Genomic DNA, 27,899 nt, shown 5'->3' on the forward strand with positions numbered 1-27,899 from the left:
CCTGATTCTGAGGGGAGGGAGTGAGGATGGGGTCAGTAGGGGAAGAAGCCCACCCTCCCTCCTTCCCCACAGACTGTTTCCTGCAGCCTATCTGCTCCCTGCTATGATGAAAACAGAGCTGTAATGGATAATAAATATCCATTTACTATCCATTCTATCATTTATTCCCACAACCACTCTAGAGGGGAAAGATGCTGCATTAAAGACAACTATTTTGCAGGAAAAGGAAGGATTTATTGCTTGCAGCAAGTAAGGAGAACACCGGGGATCTTTTGCTTAAGCAGTGTCTCCCTTACACTCCTATTTTAGAGAAGTCCATGTTCTCTGTGTAGAGCATGGACCAGGAAGTTGGGAGGGCTGGGGGTTTCTAGGAGGCTCCGCCCCCATCAGCCATGAGGCTCTGGGATAGTACCTTCTGGGTACTCTGAATGTGGACTTGTGGCTTCTTGTGGCCTTGGCTCTCTCTGCCATTGCTGACTTGGAAAAGCCCACCCCTCTGGGTAGGGGTCACTTATGGGCTTCCCTGATGGCTCAGCTGGTAAAGAATCCACCTACAATGCAGGAAACATGGGTTTAATGCCTGAGTTGGGAAGATCCCTGGAGGAGGAAATGACAACCCACCCCAGTATTCTTGCCTAGAGAATCCCATGGACAGAGGAGCCTGGTGGGCTACAGTCCAGGGAGTTGCAAAGAGTCAGACACGACTGAGCAGGAGCACAGACGGACCCCTCTGGGTGAACCTGCTCAGCCTCCTCTCTCCCCCCCACAGGAAGGTGGAGGACCTGCAGTTCCGAGTGGAAGAGGAGTCCATCACCAAGGGAGACCTGGAGGTAATGGTCAAAGGCCCCCAAATTTCCCCCTAGGCTTGCACCCCAGGCTTAGCCCTCAAAGGGAAAATCATCATGAGGTCCAGGCAGCAACTCTGAGCCCTGTGGGAGGGGACCATGGGGACCATGAGGTAGACAAACTGGGGAAGAGTCAAAGATCATACCCTGGGAGAGTGGAGAGGGGCCAGTCACAAGAGACTCAGGCATCAGAAGTGGGAATGGCTCAGCTCCAGGAGCCCCAGAGGGACCACGCTTCCCGTGTCTGCAGCTGGGAGGGATGGACCCAGGGAATCCACAGAGCTGGGCCTGAGGACATGGTGGCTGGGCTCCCTGTCCCTTCTTTCTTGGGCAGTATCCCTAAAGGTGTTCCCTGGGCACTCCGTTCATCTTGAATTCCAGCTAAAACTTTGGCTGGAAATAGTTTGTGGTTGAGTTACAGAATTTATAGATGGGAAAACAGGCTCAGAAAGGCAGAAGGGACTCACCCAGTCATGGAGCACATCAGCAGCCACTGGGACCAGGACCCAGGACTCCTGACTCCTGAGTGTAGCCCATAAGGATGGCCAGTGATAGCACCTCTTCCAGTCACACCACCTGGCTGAAGGATCTGGGCACAAGTGGAATTTCACTCTCACTCTCCAATCCCACCCACCCTTTCTGAGCTGAGGGATGCAGGACACTCACATCAATCAGTGAAGCACCTAAGGACTCCTGCCACCCAAGACAGACACCAGCCCTCCTCACCAAACCATCTGGAGTTCGCAGGGCTCACTAGGCCTGCTCACAGTTGGGTGGGTAGGAATGCCTTTCTGCCATGACCCTCCCTGCTCCCTGGGAGGTGACAGAAAATATGCACTCCCGGAGCCATCAGATGAGGCAGAAGGCGGTCAGCTCAGTCCCTCTCCACATTCCAGTGCTGACCCTAACTGGTCTTGGGCAGCCATTTCCTCTCCCTGGACCTCCATTTGCTCCTCTGTTAAATGAGGAGGTTAAACCAGGTCAGTGATTTCCCAGCTTAAGAATTCGTCACCCAGTAGGTGTGTTCAGACCCAGAACTCTGGATCCAGGTGGCCATACAGTAGGTCTGGGTGGGATGCAAGGGTTTGCATTTCTAACGAGTTGCCAGGTGATGCTGACCTGGGGACCACACTTTGGGAATCACTGCACTGGATCATTTCTGAGCTCCGATGGGAAACTACAGTTTCTGATTTTGTGAAAGAGCCGTGTTAAAACCCCTCTGACTTCCAGCATTCAGCAAAATTGTACAAATGGCTGTCCTATCCCTGAATGACCCTGGCTGGGGAGGGATGTGTGTGGTCTCGGGTCACTGACGGCTGCCCCTGTTGGGACGGGTTTTGCTGCCTGAGCTTAAAGGATGGCTACTGGGGCACAACCTGGTGTAGGAACCCCAGCCTGGCATCTGGTGTTCCAATGTAAGTTTCTCGCTTAGCCAAGGAGCTGGTTATGTGGTTGACATTTAGCAAGCTCTTCCGTGGGGTGGCTGCCCTCCCAAAGGGATTGGGGGTGGAGGTCGCTCCCGGGAAAAGCACCTGTGATTGCAAAGACATCTGGTAACTGCTAACTTCAGTCATCACGGGGTAGGGGGTGGGTGGGCGGGTTACTAAAAGGCTGCAGGGAAATCTCACAGCACCAAGGGCAGACAGTTCAGAGAACTGGAAGGAGGAGCAGCATCAGAAACGGAGCCTATTCCCCCCTCACTCGCCTCCCTCTTCTCATGACTCGTGGTCAGTCTGTCTGTCTGTCACTGCGTCTGCATATCTCTTGACACATCTCCCTTCTGCCCCGACATCCACCTGCCCGGCCCCGCCCAGGCTCCAGCACTTACTGCCTCCCAGCTGTCCTCTTGAGAGAAGCTGATTGGTCCGAGGCTAGCCAATGGGCTGTCTTGCTTTGGATCGGCGGTCCACCCCAGATCCAATCAGCCCTGGCTGAGAGAGGAAGAGGGTGGGGCAAACGGTGACGGACAGCTAGTTCAGTCCAAGGGCTGTGGAGTCCCATTGCTGCTGTTTCTGTTGTGACCATATTCATGGCAACCGGAAGGCACATGGACCCAAGTCCCTCTCATCCTCATCCATCTGAAAGTCAAAAATAAGCCCCCAGAACACCTTGAGCTCCTCCTAGGACCCCTCCAGCTATGTGACCCCATTTCTCAGCTTGTCCTCCCTCCCTCAACTGTGCGAGATGTCCCACGACAACCTCTCACCGCCTTTCTGACCTTGACTGTTGTCCTGTCCAGGGGCTCAGTCTCAGGCTTCACTCTATCTGAGAGCGTCCAGTCTGTGGCATTAAATGCCCTTTATAAGCCCGCGATTTCCTTGGCCCTCCCCCAAACTCCGCACCAGCATACCCACAGGACATCTCCACCAGGAGGAGCAAGGGACAGGCATTTGTAGCACCTTCTGGGGCTGCAGAAAGAAAAACTATCACAATTCAGCAGCGGCTCCAGACAACACACATCGATGCTCTCACAGTGCTGGAGGTCAGAAGTCTGAAATCGAGGTATGGGCAGGGTCAATTCCATGCCTCTCTCCCAGCTCTGGTAGGATTGCTGGCAGCCGCTGGTGTTCCTCGGCTTGTCGCGGCATCCCTGCCTCCGTGGTCACGTGACCTTCCGCCCTGTGTTTCCCTGTGTCTCTTCACGTGACCTTACAAGGAAGTCATCAGGCCCACCTTAACCCAGGATGACTTCATCCTAACTGTTTACGTGTGCAAAGACAATATTCAAAACAAGATCACATTCTGAGGTTCTGAAGTAGATAGGAAATTTGGGGATTTATCATCCAGGGGGCATGTGTTACTGTTCTATTGATTAAATAGCATCTCGCTGTTTTTTTTATTGGCTTGGGAACACCCACTGTAACAGGAAGAGACGGAACTCAGAATCAGCTGTTTGTTGGGACCTGGGTGTGCAGCTCCAGGCCTCGAGGGAGATCAAAAGGGGCGACGACCTCCAGGAGCCCCTTGTGCGGTTGGGGAAACGCCCTCCCAGCCCCCCGTTGATTGATAACACCAGCACTCTGTTACCTGAGGGGCGTCCCAAGGCAGAGACTTTGTGCTTTAGAGTAGGGTAGACACTGTGCATGCAAGGAGAAGAGAAAAAACGGTAGGTCAAGGGCTCAGGCCAGTCTTCACCGAGCTTCCAGGATTTGGACGGGGGCAGGGACACAGGGAGGCCCCACTGCTGGAGCCTCCATCACTGCTTCGTTTTGCTGCCGGAAGTCCGTGTCTCCCCTCCGTGGAGTCAGGCTTGGTTTGGGGAAGGGCCCCAGTTCTGAAATCCAGACATCTGAGTTCTAGGTTTCACGCTGTCCCAGGTTGCTGGGTGATTCTGAGCCTGAGGTTGTCCTGCTGGCATGGCCTCTCTCTCCTGTGAGTTGGGGAGACAGCCGAGACATCGCGGGATGTGGTAGGTTCTGAAGTGGGTGTGTGAGACAAAAATTACATCCGCTCTTACACCACCCTGCGGATGAGCGAGGTGGCTGCTGCTCCTCACATCCTGGGCAGTATCCTTGGAGCAGAATAAAAGCCAGATTGTCCATCTCCCTAAAATCTAGCCTTCAGAGGCACTCTCCCTCCCCAAACTCCTAGGACTGAACTTAATTAAATTAAGCAAGCACCTCTGATGAGTTCCCCTGTGCCCACAGGGCGATCCCAGCCCAGGGAACAAGAGGCTGAGAGTTCTGAAAGTGACGGGAAGGGGGCTTCTGCGGTGGTTGGGGCACCAAATGAAGTTGACCTTGAAATTGTGAAGCTAGAGGCTTTTTCTTGCCCTTGGGACCACCAATATGGTATTTGTGATCAGGCTGTGTCTAGTGCCTGGGGTCGCAAAGAGTTGGACTCGACTTAGCAACACTTGCACTTTTTTTTTTCAATTTCGTGTGGGCCCCGGGCAGGATTGCCGTGCCCACCATCAGGGGGAGAGAAGCAGGGGGGAACTTGGCCCCTGCGAGGCTGGAGTTGAGTAACCATCTTTAGCCCTTAACTTTCCGAAAGAGACCAAGCATGGCTGTCTTTTAGCACTGCACCATGCTGCCCTCTTGGGGGAGAGAGGGACACCTTTGTTCCTTTAGGAAAATTCACAGGAATAAGATTGGGAGCCGAAGGACATAAAGGTCTCGATAGCTCTTGATGAATTGCGTGCGAGTTTCTGAGACAGTTCTATCAGTCTGCACTGCCACCGTCTGCCTTGCTTGTGTTGGGTGTGTGTTCTTGGGTTTTACGCAGTAGTGCTGTGGTGCTCGGCCTGCTTCCCCAGAACTGCCGCTCAGGTCTGCTATCGCCTTATCTCTCCTTGGTGATGACGGGCTGAGCCGAAGGATGCAGCAAACCCTCTGGCTTTTCCCTGCCGAGAACTTGGGGTCCAGACCCTTCTGGATGCCCTGAGCCTTGAGCCTCCTGCTGCCCCCACAGATCTGTTGGGGTAAAATCGAAATGCCAGCCTGGATGCCCTGAGAATGTCGGGCTTTGTTAGCGTGTGAAGCGGGTGTTGTGAAGCTGGGACAAAAGTGCCCTTGTGCTTTCGGGAGACCAGGCGTCCATGGCAGGGGGCCCCGGGGAGTGGGCACTGCTGGGGCCGGGGTTGGGGCAGGGCGATGGGAGACACAGCCCGGCCTCCACTTAGGAGCCCAGCTGGGGGAATCATGATGGTGTGGGTGTATTTGAAAACCTTCCTTCCAGTTGGTTCAACCTTTAGGACAGGGCTGGGGACCAGGAATCCTAGGGTCGTTTACTCATCCATCCATCCTGGGGGTTTCCTGGGTTGAGGTTTCTGTGCCTAAAGTGAGAAAGGGGCTCTAGGCTCCCTGATGAGAGGTGGGGAGTGGGCAGGGGCTCATCGCCAGGAGCTGCGAGGGGAAGGGCCACGTGGTGGGGGGACGGTGACAGAAGGGACCCGGGTGCCCCTTGTCACCCCATCCAGGGGCCGGCTTGGACAAGGTTGCTGCAGCCTGTTCTACGCCCTTAAACAGATCCGGCTGAGACACAGTGAGGGGCGGGCACCTCCCCAGACCTCCTCTCTTCCTTCCACCTGCTCTCCTGTCCTGCGCACAGAAGATGACCTGCCTCTCTCTCTCTCTTTTCTCTCTCTTCCTCCGGCTTCCTCTCGCCTGTGCTTGTCTCTCCTGTCCCCACCTCGCCACCCGCCCCGGGTGGGCAGACCCAGACGCAGCTGGAGCACGCACGCATCGGGGAGCTGGAGCAAAACCTGCTACTGGAGAAGGCGCAGGCTGAGCGGCTGCTCCGAGAACTAGCCGACAACCGGGTAACCGCCGCCGCCAGCGCCTTGGCCCGCCGGCGCCCCCGTCAGCTTCCCTGTTTTATTATTTTCTCTCTCTCTGGCTGCTCTCCTCCCAGTTGGGTTGGGTTTTTGTTTCTCCCTTTTGCATCCCTTCTAGGAGGGCAGTGGCGGTTTAGGAACGTGCTTCTGTGCTCCTCGCCTTGTGATGCTGGTTGGAAGCAGGGGGGTGGTCTTGGTTTTCTGGGACTTTGCGCCCCAGCTCGTGGTCCCATTGGCTGGGGAAGGTCCCGTGAGAGCCTCTCCCACCCCACACCCGTGCCTTGCCCAGACAATGCTCTGTCATGTTCAGAAACTGGAGGCTCTTGGGAACATTCCGCCCCTTGTGTAGACGACCCATCCACCCCTCCCTTCTCCCCAGGCTGGGGAAGGCAGAGGTCGGGGGACTGGGGATCCAAGGTCTTCAATAGGATGGCACGGGGGAACCGGGAGCTAGCCTGAAGGACCTGGGGCTGAGGGAGTGATGGGACTTTGGGGGGGTGGGGGGTCCCAGGGCATATGATTCTCCACCAGCCCCAGGGTATGAGTGGTTCCTAGGTCAGGGAAAGCTCTGTGTGGGAGTGAAGTCCCCCCGGGTCCCAGGGCACGGTCTGAGTCCAGTCTGTAGACACTGCTGACCCCTCCATGCCCGCCTGGGACCGGCCTCCTATGCAGGTCCACCTCCAAACAGCTGGCCAGCCCAGCTGCAGGTCCCCTGGTGATAGAGTTAAACAGCCAGCCGGCACTGATTGACAAAAACCACTGTACATAGCGTGAGGGTGTGGGGTGGGTGACCACCAGTTTCTGCAGGTTGGCCTCAGCACACGAGTGAGTGTGTGTGTGCCTGTGGGTGTCTGCAGACGCACACAGTCCCTGTCCACACGCTGGCCATTGCCAGGTGACTGCGTGTGCAGTACACATGTGTGTACACAGCGGCTGCTTGCAGAAACCAAGTCACAGTTGACAGGCTGAAGCCCTCCACACCGAGGCATCTTCCTCTAGGAAGGGTTCAACCCTACTTAAAAAACCAAAAACATGTTTATTGAACTAAAGGTCACCTTTAGAAGCAAATTCCCTAAGCTTATAAAAGATTTAAAACTCTCAAATATATTACTCTCAAATCTGTGACCACTGACTTGATCAAAGTGGGATTTGGGCAGGTAGAGCCTCTGATCTCAGAGTTTTCCATCAGAAGGTGGGTCTGAGGCCATTTTTTCTTTTCTGCATTAGGCATAAAAATGGCAGACCCCCTTTGGCCACCCCCTCCAAACAGCCTTTCTGTGAATCCACTCATTCTAGCTGAGACTTTTCTAGAGCAGGATAGTGCAAAATCCCCTCTGTCATGTCCACCCTTTAAAAATAACTTAAACTTGAAAAAACCATAACCTCAAATAGATGGTTTCCTTTTTTCCCCCCTCTTTGTTGTTGTTCAGTCTCTCAGTCATGTCCGCCTCTTTGCGACCCCATGGACTGCAGCACGCCAGGCTTCCCTGTCCTTCACTGTCTCCTGGAGTTTGCTCAAACTCACATCCAGGGAGTCGATGATGCCATCCAACCACTTTCTTCCTTAGCCCCTTTGTTTATTTATTTTTGGCTGCCCCACGCAGCACTCAGGATCTCAGATCCCCTATCAGGGATGGAACCCTCACCTCTGGCATTGGAATGTGGGGTCTTAACCTCTGGACCCACCAGAGAAGTCCCCAGACGGTTTCTTCTAACCACAGATTTGTCACAAGCCGGCTAGGGCAACGGGGACCATTGAGTCCCCGAATCACTGGGGCCCAAGGCAGGGGGCGGTGCTCAGATGGGATGGGGCGTCCTTCCCATGACCATCCCGTCTCGTCCTCCCGCGCCCCCCTGCCCCTGCACCTGGTGGCCCGCTGACCCCGGTCTCCCTCTCTCCCGGTAGCTGACCACGGTGGCTGAGAAGTCGCGGGTGCTGCAGCTGGAGGAGGAGCTGAGCCTGCGTCGCGAGGAGATCGAGGAGCTGCAGCAGTGCCTGCTCCACTCCGGCCCGCCGCCTGCCGACCACCCCGAGGCCGCCGAGACCCTGAGGCTGCGGGAGCGGCTGCTGTCAGCCAGCAAGGAGCGCCAGCGGGAGAGCGGCCTGCTGAGGGACAAGTATGAGAAGGCGCTGAGGGCCTACCAGGCAGAGGTGGACAAGCTGCGGGCGGCCAACGAGAAGTACGCACAGGAGGTGGTGGACCTGAAGGCCAAGGTCCAGCAGGCCACCAGCGAGAACATGGGCCTCATGGACAACTGGAAGTCCAAGCTGGACTCGCTGGCCTCGGACCACCAGAAGTCCCTGGAGGATCTCAAGGCCACCCTGAACTCGGGCCCCGGCGCCCAGCAGAAGGAGATCGGGGAGCTGAAGGCCGTGATGGAGGGCATCAAGATGGAGCACCAGCTGGAGCTGGGCAACCTGAGGGCCAAGCATGACATCGAGACGGCTGTGCACGTGAAGGAGAAGGAGGGCCTGCGGCAGAAGCTGCAGGAGGCCCAGGAGGAGCTGGCTGCCCTGCAGCAGCACTGGCGGGCCCAGCTGGAGGTGCAGGCCAGCCAGCACCGGCTGGAGCTGCAGGAGGCCCAGGACCAATGCCGTGACGCCGAGCTGCGTGTGCGCGAGCTGGAGAAGCTGGACGTGGAGTACCAGGGCCAGGCGCAGGCCATCGAGTTCCTCAAGGAGCAGATCTCCCTGGCCGAGAAGAAGATGCTGGACTATGAGCTGCTGCAGCGCTCCGAGGCCCAGAGCAAACAGGAGGCCGAGAGGCTGCGGGAGAAGCTTCTGGTCACCGAAAACAGACTGCAGGCCGTCGAGTCGCTGTGTTCGGCCCAGCACACCCACGTAGGTGGCCGCTGCCCCTCCTGCCCACGGGCGGCAAGCGGCCCCGGGCTCAAGGGCCTGGCTGGGGGAGGGTTCAGGCGTCTATTGACCTTTTATTTGCAGCCCAGGGAAGCATCCTCATTGCCCACCCTACCCAGAGCATACCTGTCTGAGATTGGAGGACACCTGGCTCAGAGGAGGAGCCCCTGGCCCTTCTCTCAGAAGGGCAGCAGGCCTGAGTGACCATGGGGCCCCCAAGCAGTCTGAGCAGACCTGGCTGGGTCCCCACAGACCAGCCTGGAGAGGAGTGTCCCTGGGCACAGACAGCAGCCTTCTCCCCAGCTGGCAGGCACCCAGGCCTCCCCAGAGCATTGGTACTGGGAGCTCCAGCACTGGGCTGCAGAGATGTGGAAGGCAAACCCTGCCCACCGCTGGGCAGGGGTAAGGGAGTTGCATTTCTGACCCGAGGGCTGACCTAGGGGACCTGAGGGTGGCCCCCTATTTGCCAGTCCCAATGAGACAGAACAACAGTCCAGCAGCCACTTTTCCGAGTGGAGCGGTGGGGTAGGGGAGTGGTCCTGGGAGTGGGCTCTGGAAGGCCAGAGGGGTGTGACCCTGGGAAGACTGCTGCCACCCGTATCAGCTTTACTCCAAATCTAGAAGTCCCAGCTGAGCACGCTGGGGAGGCCGGGACCCCAGGTGTCATGGATGGGTGCTCCTGCGGGGCCAGGAAGGGCCTCATGAGTGGCTCTGGGCAGCACACCTGGTGCAGGCCCTAGGATGCCCCATCTCACCTGGACTCCCTTAGGGTCCATATTGGCTCCATTTCATAGATGAGCAAACCGAGATTCCAAGGCAGAGTAGCTTTCCCGGAGTTTGTTGCCCATCAGTGGCAGGGTTCATGTCGAACCCCGCTGCCTAAGGGCCAGAGAAGTACCAGAATGACAAAATCTTATATGAAGGGGCAGTTTGCAGCAAGAGCGTTGCCTCCCTCTACCTCCCCCTCACCTCGAGGCTTGCAAGGTCTTAGCTACCCAACCAGAGATCGAACCCCGGGCCCCTGCAGTAGAAACTTGGAGTCCTAACCACTGGACCACCAGGGAAACCCCAAGATGGTTGCCTTTTTATCAGCCCCAATGGTTCTTGAGCTTCTGGTTCCCCTTGTACATTTAATCTAGAGTTTAGTGTTTGAACAACCAGTATTCAGGAGTTCTCCATACAGGTGGTGCCTTTTTTGTAAAAGGAGCCCTGCCCATGTCATGCCTTGAGGCTCCGCTGTACCAGCCATCTGCCCCCTTCGCACAAGCGGGGGCCTCTCTTAGCAAGTGCCCTCCCAGGATGCTGGGCAGAGGGGAGAAGAGCCCCAGGTTAGCTGTGTGCACATGGCTTGGTTGGCTGCTCAGGGCAGGAGGGTCAGGCCTGGGGCCCCAGGACCCAGACTCCCTTAACAGGGAGGTTGGGGGTTGCTGTGGTTCCACAGGGTGGCCTGCTGCCCCTCTGTCACAGACCTCACACCAGGGGGTGGGTGGTGACCTTAGAAATGCCCATTGATTTCCACACACATGGGACCTTGGTCTGGACCCAAATGCCCTCCAGATTCAAAGGTTTAAGTTCAAGGACAACTTGATTTTTGTTCTCATGTGTAAGTATGGGACTTTTAAAAAAAGTTTAATGTGTGCCTCGTTTTCCCTACAATGTGTATGAATAAAGACCTAGGGGGCTTTGTTAATCACGCCAGACTGGCTGAAGCAGGGCTGGGGATGTATGAGCAGAGGTATGAGGGGCAGGCGGATGGAGGTGACTGCCTGCTCAACTCTGTGCTGCCCTGACACACAGTGCTAGGGTCTGGCAAACTGCAGGCTCAGAGGATGGCCAGCTTCGCTTGTGCAGGAAGCCAGAAATTTCTGCCAAGAAGCAGCCAGGAGCCCGTTGATGTTTGCCATGCAGATTTTTTTTTTCTTAGTTGATTTTTTGCTTCTTTGCTTCTGGGTTTGTTTTTTAAAGGAAGTGTTAGATCCCCTGGAGGAGGGCATGGCAGCCCACTCCAGTATTCTTGCCTGGAGAATCCCATAGACGGAGGAGCCTGGTGGGCTACAGTCCATAGGGTCGCGCAGAGTCAGACACGACTGAAATGACTTAGCACACACGCACGCACACAGAGAAAGAAAGTAGCATTTCTTGAAGTCCCTCTGGGAGCTGTCTCTGGGCGTGCTCTGCACACGCTGCCCCATGGCAGTCGATTCTTGTTTTATGGATGGGAAACCGAGGCTGGGAGTCTTGCCTCTGGATAATGGTGGAAACAGAGTCCCAGGACCGATCTCTGTAGGCATCCCCAGGAAGGAGACATCTGTTTAATAAGATAGACATTTGCCAACAAGAAAGGACAGGAAGTGATCACATGGATGCTATATAAGCAGCCTTGGGGGGCCCTGGCAGCAGAGCGGGGGTCCTCTTGTCAGGGAAACCAGACCGAGAACACCTGTGCCCCTGCTGCAGCAAGTCCATGAAAGTCTCCTTGAATTGGGGAGAGGTGAGATGGCTGGGGCTGGGGGCCGAGATGGGGAGGCGAGCATCCCCCTTACAGGGCTCTCCTTTCAGATGATTGAGTCCAACGACATTTCAGGGGAGAAGATCAGGATGAAGGAGACTGTGGAGGGTGAGTGGCCACTGGACTGGGCGGGATGCGGGGTTTTGGGGAAAGACTGGTGGGTTTTGCCTCCAAGCTGGGTTCAACTTTGTTTTGCATCATCTGGTATTTGGTAAAAGCTGCTTGGGCTTCCCAGGTGGCACTAGTGGTAGAGAATCCACCATCCAGTGCAGGAGATGTAAGAGACATGGGTTCAATTCCCGGGTTGGGAAGATCCTCTGGAGGAGGCGATGGCAACCCACTGCAGTATTCTTACCTGGAGAATCCCATGGACAGAGGAGCCTGGCGGGCTACAGTCATCGAGTCACAAAGAGTTGCACACGACTGAGTGACATAGCACACACAAGCAAGAGCTGCCTGCTGCGTGCACCAGCCACTCACCCCCCGCGGGAGGAGGGCACCAGCCACTCACCCCCCGAGGGAGGAGGGCGAAGGCTATTTATTGAGAACTTGATTGTGTGTTTGGTTTTGTTATTTTTCTTTTTTTCAAGGTATTTTTTGATGTGGACCATTTTAAAAGTTTTACAATATTGCTCCCCAACCAGGCATCGAACCCACACACCTTGCATTGGAAGGCAAAGTCTTAACCATTGGACCACCAGGGAAGTCCCTTGCCATGTAGATTTTTTAAAATCAATCTTTTATTCTTGGGATCTTGGGTTTATTCTTTTTCTGTGTGAATCTCTGATTCATGTCGAATTCTTACTCCAGGTGTGAGGTAAGGATCCGCTTTTATTTTTTCCCCCAAGATTGCCCACTTACCCCAGCACCATTTTTGAAAATCTCATCTCCCTGTTTCCACTGATTTGAATGAACCAGACTTACCAAATCTTTAAATTCCATCAGGAAATTGACTCTTTCTAGATTTTTTATTCTTTTCCAACGACCTATCTGTCTGTTCATGCACCGCTTTTACAGTGTTTTGAAGCTTCGTTTATATTTCAGTTACTGGCAAGGCTGGTCTTCGGCTCTGTTTTCTCAAAATTCCCTCAGCTGTTCTTTTTTTATTTATTTGTCTTTGCTGGGTCTTAGTTGCAGCATATGGGATCTAATTCCTTGACCAGGGGTTGAACCCTGAGTGTCCTGCATTGGGAGCACAGAGTCTTGGCCACTGGACAACTAGGGAAGTCCCCCCTTCCACCTTTTTTTTTTTTTAATTGAGACAGAATTTAAATAAAATCAACCATTTTAAAGCAGACCATTCAGGGGCATTGATATATTCAGAGTGTTGTGCAATCATCTCTTCTGTCTAGTTCCAAAACTTTTTCATCACTCCAAGAGCAAGCCCCATATGCATTATCAGTCATTCTCTTATTTTCCCCTCATTGCAGCTGCTGACAACTGCTAATCTGCTTTCTGTCTCTATGGATTTGCCTCTTCTGGATATTTCATATAGATAGCATCATATAACATGTGGCCTTTTATGTCTGGCTTATTTCACTTTGCATAATATATTCAAGGTTCATCCACGTTATAGCACTGGTCAGTGCTTCATTCCCATGTGTGACCAATAGGCCATCGTATGCATGCACCCAATTTTGTTATCCATTCACCTGTCGATGGACAGTTGGGTTGCTTCCGCCTTTCAGCCATTGTGAATAGTGCAGCTATAAGTGTGCATGTGGGGGTATTTGTTGAGTTCCTGTTTTCAGCTCTTTGAGGGGAATTGTTAAATTGTATAGGAATTGCAGGCTTCCCTGGTGGCACAGTGGTAAAGAATCCGCCTGCTAATGCAGGAGACTCAGGTCAGGAAGATCCCCTGAGAAGGGAATGGCAACCCGCTCCAGTATTCTTGCCTGGAAAATTGCATGGACAGAGGAGCCTGGTGGGCTACTGTCCATGGATTCACAAAAAGTCAAACACAGCTCAGCAACTGAGCACGCACACCCATGGTAACTGTGTGTTTAATTCTTTGAAGTTTTTTATTTTTTGCCAGATACTCTTGGCTGATCATGCTTATTTTTCCAAGTGACTTTGTTTATTTTATTTAAATTTTTTTCCTTTTTTAAAATTTTTATTTACTTATTTAAAAAAATTTTTTTCTGAGTGATTTTAGAATTAGCTTATCTGATTCCACAAAAATTACAGTCTGGCTGGCATTTTACTGGCATCACATTGACTTTATAAATTAATGTACAGAAAGTTAATACATTTCTAGAACTTTCCATGCATCTTTTTCATGACTGTCCTGGGCTATCCAGTGTTGAATGCATGTGGCCAAGTGATGTGGGCACCTTTATTAGCCCCATTTTTCACTTGAGGAAGTTGAGAGTCTGAGAGTTAAGTTGCTCAAGACCATACAACACTGGCACCTCTTCTTCAGGGTGGGTTACCCAGGCTTCCTGTGTGGCTCAGCTGGTAAAGAATCTGCTTGCAATGCGGGAGACCTAGGTTCAATCCCAGGGTTGGGAACATCCCCTAGAAAAGGGAAAGGCTATGCACTCTAGTTCTGGCCTGGAGAATTCCATGGCCTGTGTAGTCCATGGCATTGCAAAGAGTGGGACACGACTGAGCGACTTTCACTTCACCCAGAAGGTCGACTGTCTTGAGAAAGAACTTGGACTCTGGAGGCCAAGTGTGATGTCATTTTAGGGTTTGGATGGGAGGGCCACCCCCTCGTCCACCGGACTGCAGTGTTGGCTCTGGGGTATTGATGGCCCCTCATATCTCCCTTCTCCCCAGGCCTGCAGGACAAGCTGAACAAGAGGGACAAAGAGGTGACAGCCTTAACATCTCAGACCGAGATGCTCAGGGCCCAAGTAAGTGGTAAGTCTCCCTCCTTCAGGGCAGATGCGGGGGCTTTCATTGGGCCATGTGCCAGTCCAGCAGGGGAGGGGGAGATGACGCTGGTCAGGGTGCCCTTCCCCACTCTGCCTCGAGGAGAAGTCAGCCTGGCCCAGTTGGCCTGCACTGGACTTCCACCTGGGCAGCGGTGAGAGGGGAGCAGTAGCCCACACTTAATCTGTAATATAAGTGGGGGCCCCAGGGATTTCCTTGGCGGTTCAGTGGTTAGAACTCTGCGCTTCCAATGCAGGAGTCAGTAGTTTGATCCATGGTAGGGGAACGAAGATCCCATAGGCCGAATGGCACAGCCTCAAAAAACAAATGGGGGACCCCAGCCACCTTCTCTCCCCAGAGCCAGGTCTCTGTTCCCTGTGTTCTGCAATTGCATCACGACTTCTCTCTTTCTGGGCTTGAAGACCCCTGGGTTTCAATCTCTCTACCTTTTGGTATAGTATTTGGGCACCAGCCCCTGGAAGAAATACCAGGATTTCAGAATTGCGAGGGGAAGGACTTTGGCTGCAGCAAAAGACAAGGCCCAGGGGAAATGAGGATGAAGCCAGAGGGTAGCCTAGTGGGGGCGGGGGGAATGGTAGGGGGTCTGGAATCTGTGACTTGGTGACAAACTGGCCCTGCTTCTTGTCCACCAGAATGCCAGTGGTGGTGCCCGTGAGTCAGCCCCCATCCTAGGAAATGGTTCTCACCCCCCCTTCTGTCCACTCCCCATCATGTTTACGTGGCTTAATGGGTCCCGACAAAGGTCAGTTGACCTCAGATTCCTCCGGGGCCAAGGTGAAGTTGTAGATTTCCCTCATCCAGGCGACACTGTAGACGCCAAGGCCCTGTCTCTCGAAGGCTGGACTGCTTTCCTGACACCCGAGGGCCCGGCTGCTGTGTGGGGCCGTGGTCTGCTTTTCCTAAGTAGCTCTTCTCGGCCCCTTGCTGCCTGGCCTGCTGGATGAGAGAGGTCCGCTCAGTGGAGCGTGTCCCTGTTAACACCCCCCTCTCCCTGGGAAAGCCTGCTCCCTGCCCGGGCCTTGGCCCCCGAGTGGGACAGATTCCCGTGGCGATCCCAACCCTCTCCCTCCCTGCCCTGCTGGCTGGCCTCAGCACTGGAGAGCAAGTGCAGGTCGGGGGAGAAGAAGGCGGACACCCTCCAGAAAGAGAAGCGGCGCTTGGAAGCAGAGCTGGAGGCCGTGTCCCGGAAGACCCACGATGCCTCGGGCCAGCTGGTCCTCATCAGCCAGGAGCTGCTCCGGAAAGAACGGTGAGTCAGCCGTGGGCAGTGGTCAGACCAGCCTGACCCTCACTCCACCCAGCTAATAGTACCCAGTCTTTTTTGGAGGCGAGGCAGGGATAGACCTGGTATCACCAGTGATCACCATACTGTCTGCTGCTAAGCTCCAACAAAGCCTCAGAATCCTTCTTAACACAGTTCTCCAAGCAGAGCTCATAGGAAAGATCAGTGGTTCCCAAATATCTTGGTCTTGGGGACCCCTTGAAACTCTTAAAAATTATTGAGGACTCCCACCTCCTCTTCCTTGAAGCCCTCCTTGGTTGATGTAGGCCACCACGAGCTGCTCGTTGCTTCTTTGGTACTTAGGATGGGAATGGGAGACCAGCTAGAAATGTGTCGGCAGATTAAACGAGTAGAGATTTATTTTCCTCACATAACAAGAAATCTGGAGGTAGCTACAGCTGGCATTTGGTTCAGTGGCTCAAGGTACCAATGCCAACACCTTTGTTCTCTTGGGTTCTGTTAGACTCTTCCTCATGGACTCTTCCTCATGGTTGCAGGGTGGCTGCTGAAGCTCCAGCCATCAGGTGCCATCATTCAGAGTAGGAAGAAGGAAGGAAGGGAAAGGATCAGTGCCAGCAAACTTCTACTTTATTCTTAACTACCCATGGCCACCTAGAGAGGGAGTTTTCCCCTCCTCTAAAATAGATTCTGGCAAGGGGAAGAGCTAAGAAGGGGTGTGTCATTTTCTCCCAGCCTCTGCCATTGCTAATTGATCACTGCAGTCTTTTTCTGCAATGCCCAGATGTGGCCTCAGAATCAGTCTTACCACAGTATTCCAGGCAGCTACTTCCAGAGTTGATGTAGGAAGTAAAACTTATTTGATAGCAGGTATTTAAAATGTCTTGCCCCACGAGCTCTCTTGGATAAATGCTTTATTTTTTATTTAATTTAATTTTATTATTACCTTAAAAATGTATTTTATTGGGACTTACCTGGTAGTCCAGTGGTTAAAAGTTTGCCTTGCAGCGCAGGGGACACAGGTTTAATCCCTAGTCGGGGAATTAATATCCCATAAACCGCACAGCAACAAGCTTGTGTGCTGCAACTACTAAGCCTGTGCGCCACAGCCAAGACCTGATGCAGCCAAATAAATATATAAATATTTTTTAAAATAAGTAAATAAAATAAAAAGTATTTTATGGAAGTTACATTTATTTATAACATTATATAAGTTTTGTGTATACAACATTATATTTCTACTTCTGTACTATTTTTAATTAAACAAATATTATATTCTCTTTAAAAAAAAAAAACCTTCAAAAAAATTCTAAGAAAGGCTGAGTCCTCTTGACTGTCTGATTCCCAAACCCAAATCTCTCCAGCTGTGGTTTCAAGCCTCACACTTCCTCTCTGGGCCCTCCTGGCACAGATGCTGTGTCTTAGTAGCCGGTATCCCCCTTGGGGTGGCCAGTCTCAGGCACCTGGCCAGTTGTGGAGCACGAGAGCTGAGGGACCCAGGTTGACTGCAGTTCTGTGCACCCCTGCCCCCCTCCAGGAGCCTGAACGAACTGCGGGTATTGCTGCTGGAGGCCAATCGCCACTCCCCGGGGCCCGAGAGGGACCTGAGCCGTGAGGTCCACAAGGCCGAGTGGCGGATCAAGGAACAGAAACTCAAGGATGACATCCGGGTCCTGCGGGAAAAGCTGACCGGGCTGGTACATGGGGAAGGGGGTGGCCAGGGGATGGGGGACACCAGGGAGGGGCTGGGGCGACCTGCTGTCAGGCCATGGGGATTGGTGACCTCCTGGAGCCACCCCAGGGACTGCCAAGTCACAGTGAGGGTTCAAAATCCCCTAGAACCACTGGCAGGGTCAGCAGTGTGGCTGGTGGAAGGGCCACAGGAAGCCCCTTTTGTAGACATCACGGCTGGTTGTGTGGCTGTCTGGGTGATGCAATGCAAAGGAAGATTTCCTAAGAATCTGACCAGTCCAGAGGTGGGGTGGCCTACCGCCAGGTGGTGAGCTCCCCATCCAGGGAAGTAATCAACCAGAAGCCAGCTCCTTGTTCAGGGTCCCGCAGTGGCGATTCATGCATCCATCTCAGGGACGAGAGGGAAACAGAGGCCTGACTAAGCGGAGTCCCCAGAAGTGCAGGTGGGGTAGGCTGGTAGCGCAGGACAGAACCATCCCACTCCATCCCCCACTGGTCAGCATTCAAGACAAGCCTGTGGCCCGTTCCTGGGCCTGGCCAACTCCAGGGTGTGTACAGGTTAGGTCCAGGAGCCTACTGTCAGGGGAAGCTGCTCCAAAGCCTCTCACTGCCCACCTGCCCAGCCACAGGGGTTCAGCCACACTGGAGGAGATGGAAGAAGAGGGTCCTCGCAGGCTGGAGGAGAGCCCAAGACTGGCCTGCTGCCGCAGGAGCAGCCCTAGACCTGCAGGGTTAAGGGAGGGGGATGTCCATTATTCTCTCTGCACTGAGATTGTGGGCGTGGGGACCACTGGGCCCAGCTGCCCTGCACCCTTTCAGTCTTGGCAGGTCTACCCACCAGAGAGTGGTTACAGACCCCTCTGTGGTCCTCATGGTGCTGTGAGCCTGGGCATAACTTGGAAACCAAGACCCCGGGGCTGGTGGGGACTTGGGAGTTACCATTCCAAGATTTTGCCAGAGCTGCATGGAGGAGGTGGAGCCACGCTGTCTCCATGAACCACAAGCTGGTCAAGTTTACACGTGACCAGTCTCTCCCCTGTCCCCCCTGTACCATCCCCAGCACCACAGTGAACTAGAGGTGCGCTTGGTGGTTAGAAACCTCCTGAAGTGAGGGAGGTTTGGATGGAGAGGGAGGCTTGGGTAGAGGATCAGAGCAGAGCAGAAGGACATAGAAGCACCCGCCCAAGGAGGGCAGTGCAGGGAGGGTTTGTGGTCTGCCCATCTCCGGTACCGTGGTGGGCGGGGGCAGCTGCGGAGCATTTGGAAGAGAAGGGAAGGAATGTCCTATTGAGGCGGGCGGTGGGGGCTTCTGAGGAGGGGTTCAGGGGATGAGGCTGTAGGTGGTCTAGGGGTAAAGAGGAAGGACCCACGTAAGACAGTGTGGAGGGAGTCAGGGGGATACAGGAAGGAAAGAGTGGAGGGAGGGGTACTAGGTTTGGAGACTTGGAAAACATGGGGCATCTAATAGAACCTGGGAATCCAGGGCAGGGAGCAGGAAAGATGCTTCTGTGGGGACCCTCAGGTGAGGGGGGAGGCCTGAGGGGCATCCTGGTGATGCCCAGGCCAGACCCAGAGATGACGTGGGACAGACAAGTTTCCTGCCCAGAGAAGAGGTCACCCTCCCGTAGCACGTACATGCACACACACACACATGCATGCATGCGCACACACACACACTCTTCCTCTCTACACACACACGCGCGCGCGCGCGCACACACACACTCGTCCTCTCTCCTGCTGCTTCCAGGACAAAGAGAAGTCCCTGTCGGATCAGAGGCGCTACTCCCTCATCGACCCGTCCTCGTCCTCGGCACCAGAGCTCCTGCGGCTGCAGCACCAGCTGATAAGCACGGAGGACGCGCTACGGGACGCGCTGGACCAGGCTCAGCAGGTGGAGAGGCTCGTGGAGGCCATGAGGAGCTGCCCCGACAAGTCCCAGGTGAGCTGGGTGCCCCCCAGGTCTGGGGGGAGAGCTTCAGCCTTGCCCCCTGGAAGTCCCAGCCCGAGGGGCCCGTGGCTTTATTCTGAGGAGCTCAGACGAAGGGTGGAGATGCAGCCTTGTCCTGAGAGCCTAGATTTCCCCATTTTGATGGGCTCTGCTCAGAGTTCCGGGCTTCCCAGGTGGCACTGATGGTAAAGAACCCACCTGCAGTGCAGGAGACACAGAGACACGGGTTCGATGCCTGGGTAGGGAAGATCCCGTAGAGGAGGGCATGGCAACCCACTTCAGTATTCTTGCCTGGGAAATCCCATGGACAGAGGAGCCTGGCAGGCTATGGTCCATAGGGTCGCACAGAGTGGGACACGACTCAAGTGACTTAGCGCTCACATACACACGCTCGGAGTTCCGAGCCTGAGATGGTCCCGTTGGGAAGATCTCGCCATCTAGTGGACGAACCGGGAAATGCTGTCTGGTGAACCTGGCTCAGCTTCTCGCCCTTGACTCTTTAACAGGCCGTCGGCAATTCCGGTTCTGCAAACGGCATCCACCAGCAAGACAAGGCCCACAAACAAGAGGTGAGGGGCACCCTGACCCCGGGGGGGTTTGCTCTGTCACTCCCACGGACCTCGCGTACAGGCTGACTTCTCTGGAGAGGAAACTTTGAAAAGGCACCAAAAGTACAAAGACACATTTTGCAAGAGCCTTTGGGTCGCTCATAGAGGAGGGGCCGTGGAGTCAAACTTGATTCAGTTCCCATCCTGCTCTTTTAACCTTGTTCCTCTTTCCAAAACAACCTTTTCTTATAAAATAATATGTGCTATTGGGAAACTTTTGGGAAAAAACTCAAAAATACATAAGGAAGAAAACATTGGACATTTCCTGGTGCTCCAGTGGTTAGGACTCCACACGTCCACTGCAGGGGACACAGGTTTGATCTCTGGTCAGGGATCTAAGATCCCACAAGCTGTGCAACATGGCCAGGAAAAAAAAACACTCACCAGTAGCTCTTCTACCCAGAGATGACCAAGGTTGACATTTTTAAGTGACATACTTCCTGAACTTTGCTCAGCATGCACATGTGCATATGTGTATGTATGTCCACATGTACAGCCAGTCCGAACTATTCCCTGTTTGCAAACTCACCTGCTTGGTAACATTTATCTGTAACCCCAAACTCCCCACTGACAGCACTTTTGTGGTCATTCATGGGCACATACAGAGCAGAGAATAATGGAATCGCCTGAGACATGGCACGTTCCCAGATGAGCTTGCACAAAACAGCATGCTTGTACAAACATTCTGCAAACAAGCATCCTTTTCATGGTCTATTTAGTGACACGTTTCTCACATTTTCATCCTTTTTTTTCTTGGTGATTTCCACTGTTTAAAATGGCCCCCAAGCGTCATCTTGTGTTCTGGAAGAGCCGTCTAGTGTTCCTAAGGGCAGGAAGGCTGCAACGTGCCTTCCAGAAAATACTTTAGAGAAGCTCCATTCAGGCATGAGTTATAGTGCTGCCGGCCTTGAGTTCATTATTAATGAGTCAACAATATATATTCAGTGAAGTGTTTTAAACAGAAGCACGCATGAAACATGGTTACCTGTTGATTGATCGATGAAAATGTCAGATCAGAGATTTGCAGGAACCTTGTATTTCCACTGGGAGCAATGGTTGAGTTTTTGCTGGTTCCATGACAGTTTGATTCTATAGAACAGAACTCCTGCAAATAACGAAGATTGTTATATGTGTGTATCAGTTCAGTTTAGTCCCTCAGTTGTGTCCGACTCTTTGCGACCCCATGAATCGCAGCACGCCAGGCCTCCCTGTCCATCACCAACTCCCGGAGTCTACCCAAACTCATGTCCATCGAGTTGGTGATGCCATCCAGCCATCTCATCCTCTGTCGTCCCCTTCTCCTCCCGCCCCCAATCCTACCCAGCATCAGGGTCTTTTCCAATGAGTCAACTCTTTGCATCAGGTGGCCAAAGTATTGGAGTTTCAGCTTCAACATCAGTCCTTCCAATGAACACCCAGGACTGATCTCCTTTAGGATGGACTGGTTGGATCTTCTTGCAGTCCAAGGGACTCTCAAGAGTCTTCTCCAACACCACAGTTCAAAAGCATCAATTCTTCGGCACTCAGCTTTCTTCATAATCCAACTCTCACATCCATACATGACTACTGGAAAAACCATAGCCTTGACTAGATGGACCTTTGTTGGCATAGTAATGTCTCTGCTTTTTAATATGCTATCTAGGTTGGTCATAACTTTCCTTCCAAGGAGTAAGCGTCTTTTAATTTCATGGCTGCAGTTACCATCTGCAGTGATTTTGGAGCCCCCCAAAATAAAGTCTGACACTGTTTCCTCTGTTTCCCCATCTATTTCCCATGAAGTGATGGGACCAGATGCCATGATCTTAGTTTTCTGAATGTTGAGCTTTAAGCCAACTCTTTCACTCTCATCTTGCACTTTCATCAAGAGGCTTTTTAGTTCCTCTTCACTTTCTGCCATAAGGGTGGTGTCATCTGCATATCTGAGGTTATTGATATTTCTCCCGGCAATCTTGATTCCAGCTTGTGCTTCATCCAGCCCAGCATTTCACATGATGTACTCTGCATTTAAGTTAAATAAGCAGGATGAAAATATACAGCCTTGACGTACTCCTTTTCCTATTTGGAACCAGTCTGTTGTTCCATGTCCAGTTCTAACTGTGGCTTCCTGACCTGCATACAGGTTTCTCAAGAGGCAGGTCGGGTGGTCTGGTATTCCCATCTCTTTAAGAATTTTCCACAGTTCATAGTGTGTGTGTATATATGTCTATAAACCTATGTACACATTAACTTTTTAAAAAAAATTTTTATTCCTGGTGGCTCAGACAGTAAACAATCTGCCTGCCAGTGCAAGAGACCCGAGTTTGATCCCCGGTCAGGAAGATCCCCTGGAGGAGGAAATGGCAACCCACTCCAGTTTTCTTGCCTGGAGAATTCCATGGACAAAGGAGCCTGGCGGGCTACAGTCCATGGGGCGCAAAGAATCAGACATGACTGAGCGACTAATACATAATCTTGCTTTTTTTTACAATTGTATTTTTAAGATTTTTTTTTTTAATGTGGACCATTTGTAAAGTCTTTATTGAATTTGTTACAATGTTAGCTTCTGTTTTATGTTTTGGTTTTTTGACCCCAAGGCATGTGGAATCTTAGCTTCCTGACCAGGGATCAAACCTGTACGTCCTGCGTGGGAAGGCAAAGTCTTAACCACTGGACCACCAGGAGAAGTCCCTATACATTCTTTTTATTTAGAAATAATTTTTAATCGGCAAAGAAGTTACAAGAATTAAAAAAAAAAAAAACACCTAGAGGGACTTTCCTGGTGGTCCAGTGGCAAAGACTCCGAGCTCCCAGTGCAGAGGGCCCTGGTTCGACCCCTGGTTGGGGAACTAGATCCCACAGGCCACAGTTAGAAAACCCCACAGGCTACAATGAAGACTTAAGATCCCTCGTGCTGCAATTAAGACCTGGTGCAGCCAAATAAATAAATAACTGAAAGTGACAGTGTTAGTTACTCAGTTCTATCTGACTCTTTGTGACCCCATGGACTGTAGTCCACCAGGCTCCTCTGTCCATGGGGATTCTCCAGGCAAGAATACTGGAGTAAGTTGCCATGCCCTCCTCCAGGGGATCTTCCTGACCCAGCAATCAAACCTGCGTCTCCTGCCTTGCTGGCGGATTCTTTACCGCTGAGCCACCAGGGAAGCCCACAAATACCTATACACAGATACAAACTAAAACTAAATAGCACCTAGAACATCAGCTCTCCTTTCCCCCCGTAACATGTGGTTAAGATTTTGCCCCATTTGCTTTACTTTTTGTTCTCTGTGTGTAGATGTGTGTTATATGCATGTAATATTTTTCTGAACCATTTGAGTATAATTGTATATTCAGTCTGTATTCCCTGAGAAATAGGGCATGATTTTACGTAAACACAGTACAGTTATTAATCTCAGCAAATGTCATGCTGTTATGAGGTTTGTTAATATAGCCAATCACACTCCCTACCTGTTTTCTTCAGTTGACCCTGGCGTGTTTTCACGGCTCTCTCCCTGCCCCAGTCCAGGGTCCAATCTAAGGTTAATGACGCTTGTTGCATTTACTTGTTATGTCTTCTTTAGTCTCCTTGCATCTGGAACATTTCCTCCATTTCGCTTGGATTTTTATGACATTGGCATTTTTGAAACACAATCCCTCCCTCTTTGCTTAATAGAAGATTCCTCCTTTGGGGTTTGACTGTCCTTTGGGGTGATTAGAGCCGGGTTCTGCAGTTCAGGCTGAAATACTCGGTCAAGGTCATGTTCTTCTCCAGGCATCACGACTGGGGCATGTGATGTCCATCTGCCCTTCATTCCAGGTGTGAATCTTAACCACCTGGTCAAGGTGTTGTCTGACTCCTACTGTACGGTTACTGGTTCTTTCTGAATGAACATTCAGTGGAGACCTTGGAAGACCTTGTGAATTCTCTGTTCCTGACTCAAATGCCCCCTGGATTCATCATCGGTCTATGAATCTTGCCTGAGCCGTCTTTATTGTGATGGTTGCAAAGTACCACGTAAATTATTTCATTTTAGTTTTTTTGGCCATACCACACTGCTTGTGGGATCTTGGTTCTCCAACCAGGGATCTAAGCTGGCCTCCTGCAGTGGAAGGGTGGAATCCTAACCACTGCACCGCTCCCTAAATTATGTAATGGAGTAGATAGAGTGCTCCATCTCAACAGATGCGAGTTTGAGCAAATTCCGGGAGATGGTGAAGGACAGGGAAGCCTGTCGTGCTGCAGTCCATGGGGTCACAAAGAGTCGGACGCAGCTTAGCGACTGAACAGCAACAAAGCATGCTCTAATATTCAAGTTCACCTCCTGGTTTTTTTTTCAACTGAATATTTTAAACATAGCATCTTCTTTCTTTCTTAAGCCGTCTCTGTAAAGTCTACGTTTTATAAAATTGTGGGTGGAAAATTGGTTTCCCAGGACTTTCATGGGCCTGACTCCTTTGCTGGGAATGTGTTTTGCTGGGTTCTGTATTAAGGGGGTGTCTGGTGGCCCACACCCCACAGTTAGCTCCTGCCATTCTCCTGCAGTGTTAGAGAGCCCACCTGGGGCCCAGGTGCCAGCCCAGTTAGGCTCTGTCCCTGGCTCCCTGTGTGACCTTGGGCCAGTGTGACCTTGGGCTGGAGGAAAGAAGGCTTGTCCTTCCAACTCAGGCAATGGAGCCATGGCTGCAGGCACTCCCCTGGAGACCAGAGAACCCTGGCCACAGCATCTGCCGAGGGCCTGGCCCTGGGGGTGAGAAGCAGAGAGAGATGGATGTGGGGAGGTGGGGACCCCTCACCAGACCTGAGAGTAGGGTAGAAGCAGGAAGCTGTAGCAGGACCTGTCGGAGATGTGTCTGCAGAGGAGCCGCCCATATTGGGCCCCTTGGGAGTTTATGTCCAGACCTTGTGTGGCTTTGTCCTGCGAGGCACACGGGGGTCATCCCAGTTTACAGATGTGAAAACTGAGGCTTGGAGTCTCAACACCAGTTTTTCTTTCCTCGGATCCAGCCTCCACGCAGGCCCTCGGAGCTCTTTGTAAATCCTGCCTGCTCTCGCCTCTTTCCTTCAGCTTCCCATAAACTGCTCCCACCCTGCTTCCTGTCACTCTGTGCCCCAAACGCTCAGCACAGAAAGTGCTCCTGCCTCAGGGCCTTTGCACCTGCTGTTCCCACTACCTGGCACTGGCCGGTTCTCCTCCCCCAGCCCCACCCCACCCCCTCTGCCACTTGCCTCTGAGCCTCCTGAGTCCCTTGCTGACCAAGCCCTTGCTCTCTCCAGGACAAGCACTGACCCTGAGGGACACCGTGGAGCAGCCCGGTCCAGACCAGAGCCCCTCCAGCCTGCCCCGGCGGCGCCCCCTCCAGGCAGGGGGCAGGACTGTCACTTTGAAGACGAGAACAGTGTTTGTAACAATGACCTACCCACCGCCGTGGACAATCCCCCACCCCCCGACCCCCCTGCCGGACCAGGTGGCTTCCTCAAGTACGACCTTCCATGGAGAGCAGTACAGGCCTGGCCTAGCCCCTGGGACCTGCAGCCTGGACGCCCTGGACACCCGGCAGTTTCTGGCGTTGGCTTGGGGAGGCCGGGGCGATCCGAACAGGCCCCTCTCCCCAGAAGGCGCTGCCCTGAGGACCGTCTTGGCCCCTGGGCATGTCCCCACTCGCTTTCTTCCCCTCCTTCTCGTGGGGGTCCCTCTCAGACCCCCGAGAGCCATTGTCCCAGGAAGGGGCCAGAGGAGGGCCCTGGCTTCCCCTTCAGGCACCAAGGAGAGAAGTCCCGTCATTAGGAGGCAGGAGGAGACCCCCTTTTCTGCAGCCTCTTCCAGACTAAGGCAGTCCCCAGGGCTTCTTGTCCCCACACACTGAGCCTCTTTCAAACAGTGGTACAAGTTCCCCTCAGCCCGTCTGCCCAGCAAGGCCCTGGGTTCAAAGTGCTGGGAGGTGGGTTCTTCGCTCTGACCCCAGCGCACACGCAGCTCCACACTGCTGCTGTCCGGAGGGTGGTCCCCAAGGCCAGGAGCCACAGTATTAGGAAAGTCTGGAAGCCCCTTCCCTTCCCCCACCCATCCCCAGAGACCTGGCTTGGAGCTGGGGCAGGGAGGTCACAGGGAGGCTCCAAACCAGCCCTTTGGGTGTGTTTTGACTGGTAGGTCATATGCCGTCCCCCGGGTTGACTTAATGTTCTGAAACCGGCCTCCCGGCAGATTCACCCATGCAGACCCTGACGTATACACCTTCTGACCCTTGGCACAGGCACACTCAGAGGGGTCACGCATGTGCACATGCCATGTGGGTGGGACCTTTGCAGTCAGTCATGCTCGGACCACGCGGACGCTCACCCTCGGGCTCCAGGATGGAGCCCCAGGCCTGGCAGGGCTGCGACTGCACACACTGCAAACGTGCCTGCAGCCTCATCGTGCACAGAATCAGCCAGGTACACGTGTGTGAGCCTTCAGGGAGGCATGGCCACGCACACGCATCTGAACACACAGCCCAACAGCCCCCTTTCAGTGGTAAAGGCATCTGCCTGGGGCATTTTAAGTCCTGTCTCCTGTAGCCAAGAAAAGAACCCAAGGATTGATTGGGGAAGAAAAATCTCCCCACCTCCCCTCAAGCCTGCCAAGTTACTCCAGCCTCGTTTGCGATGGGAAAGCCAGAGTCTGCCCAAAGCCCCACCTCTAGAGCCGGGAGACCCATAGGTGGTTGCGTTGCACTGCAGCGTCTCCATGGAGGCCTGCCCCACCTCCCCCAGCTTAGGGGCCTCTCCCCTAGGGGTAGAGGGGTGCCTGATGGTCCAGCATAGTGTTCCCCATTTGCACCAGGACAGGTATGCAGGTGGTGCCCAGGTCACCCCTGAGTGCTCCCAGATACAGGTGGGTGGTCTTCACGTCCTTGCCCCAAAGCAGCCCACCCTGGGGGCGGCCAGTTAGTCCTATCGGCCCCTCCTCGCTCCCCGTTGGCTTTCGGTAGCTCTTGCATGCGGTTTCATTAACAACGGTCTAGAAGCAATGCTGTAGTGGCTTAACCCAGAGTCAAATACTACTCTTTCCAGCAAAATCAGGCAGCTGCCCTGCCCACTGGAGGCACTGATTAGTCTACTAACAGCCAAAAGCCCACTCTGAGAGGAGCTGAGCCCCCCGGGATGGGCTGGCAGGTGGCAAGCGCTTTCCCCATGAGCATCTGCGCCTGCCCAGTGTGTGCTCAGCCGTGCCCCTCCCCAAGCCCTCCTGCACCCTCCCCTTCCCTCCCCCAAAGTGGAATTGTTGAAGTGTGGCGAGTCCGTGCTCGAGACAATAAAGCTTGTGACTGAGGTCCAGGACCCCTACAGTTTCTGCTTCTCTCTCTGTGGGCCTCGTGGCCTCCCCACAACATCTCCTAGTTCATGAACACCCAGGTGCCAGGAGTCTGACTTGATCCTGTTCCTGGTGGACTGCTAGCTAATTCTTACTCAAATGTGAATGGCTGATAAGGGCCTCAGGGGGCCTGGTGTGGAACAAGTGTGGAAGTGAGCTGCCTTGTCCGAGAAGAGGGAGCTCAACAAAAGCGGCAGAGAACCAGAGAAAGGGGGCAGCTGTGGAAGCCAGGTGAGGCTGCCAGAGAGGCATGAGGGTTTGGATTTGAATCTGTTGGAGATTTAAGTGGGCCCACAAGGAAAAATCGAAGTCTCCCCTGTACAAAATAGTGACGGATCAGCTAACAAATTTGATGAGTCCAGTGAGAACGCTTAAGACAGCTAATGCTGTCTCCTGCAGTAAGATGTCTTTAAATCACATAATCACTGTTTTGCCAGCTTTATGGTCATTTTGCAGGCTGTGCAACTGAGGATCCCCTCCCACCCCCCACCCCTCTCCATAGAGACCAAACAAGGCTCTTGAGGTTACCAGCTGAATGTGTCCAGCTTTGTGCCCTTTCTTGGGCACTGCATCAGCAGAGTCTTGGAGGAAGCAGTGAGACTGTGCAGTGGGGTAATGGGAGCTTAAAAGGAGGGGCTGTGTGGTCAGGTGTGGACGGTGACACACAAAGGACTCAACTGCAGAGAGGACCCC

The 27,899-nt window shown here is 53.2% G+C and overlaps 1 protein-coding gene across 4 annotated transcripts in view; it reads left to right on the plus strand.

Annotated features, from left to right (window-relative positions):
- Window positions 1-27,172, plus strand: part of CLIP2 (CAP-Gly domain containing linker protein 2) — an 80,088-nt gene extending 52,916 nt beyond the window's left edge. For 2 of the 4 annotated variants that reach the window (XM_081557980.1, XM_081557979.1), the window contains exons 8-17: window positions 770-830; window positions 6,004-6,108; window positions 8,030-8,965; window positions 11,543-11,600; window positions 14,274-14,357; window positions 15,483-15,639; window positions 17,168-17,327; window positions 19,070-19,261; window positions 19,777-19,839; window positions 25,130-27,172. In XM_081557980.1, coding sequence (XP_081414106.1) covers window positions 770-830; window positions 6,004-6,108; window positions 8,030-8,965; window positions 11,543-11,600; window positions 14,274-14,357; window positions 15,483-15,639; window positions 17,168-17,327; window positions 19,070-19,261; window positions 19,777-19,839; window positions 25,130-25,141 — 1,828 coding nt within the window. In that variant the 3' untranslated portion in view covers window positions 25,142-27,172. The remainder of the gene's footprint in view (window positions 1-769; window positions 831-6,003; window positions 6,109-8,029; window positions 8,966-11,542; window positions 11,601-14,273; window positions 14,358-15,482; window positions 15,640-17,167; window positions 17,328-19,069; window positions 19,262-19,776; window positions 19,840-25,129) is intronic. The other 2 variants (XM_081557981.1, XM_081557982.1) reach the window with 1 other exon arrangement.
- Window positions 27,173-27,899: the final 727 nt, after the last annotated feature.

The sequence above is a fragment of the Giraffa tippelskirchi genome, chromosome 13 (assembly GCF_054371585.1).
Source record: "Giraffa tippelskirchi isolate mGirTip1 chromosome 13, T2T-mGirTip1v1.2.pri, whole genome shotgun sequence".
Taxonomy (NCBI): domain Eukaryota; kingdom Metazoa; phylum Chordata; class Mammalia; order Artiodactyla; family Giraffidae; genus Giraffa; species Giraffa tippelskirchi.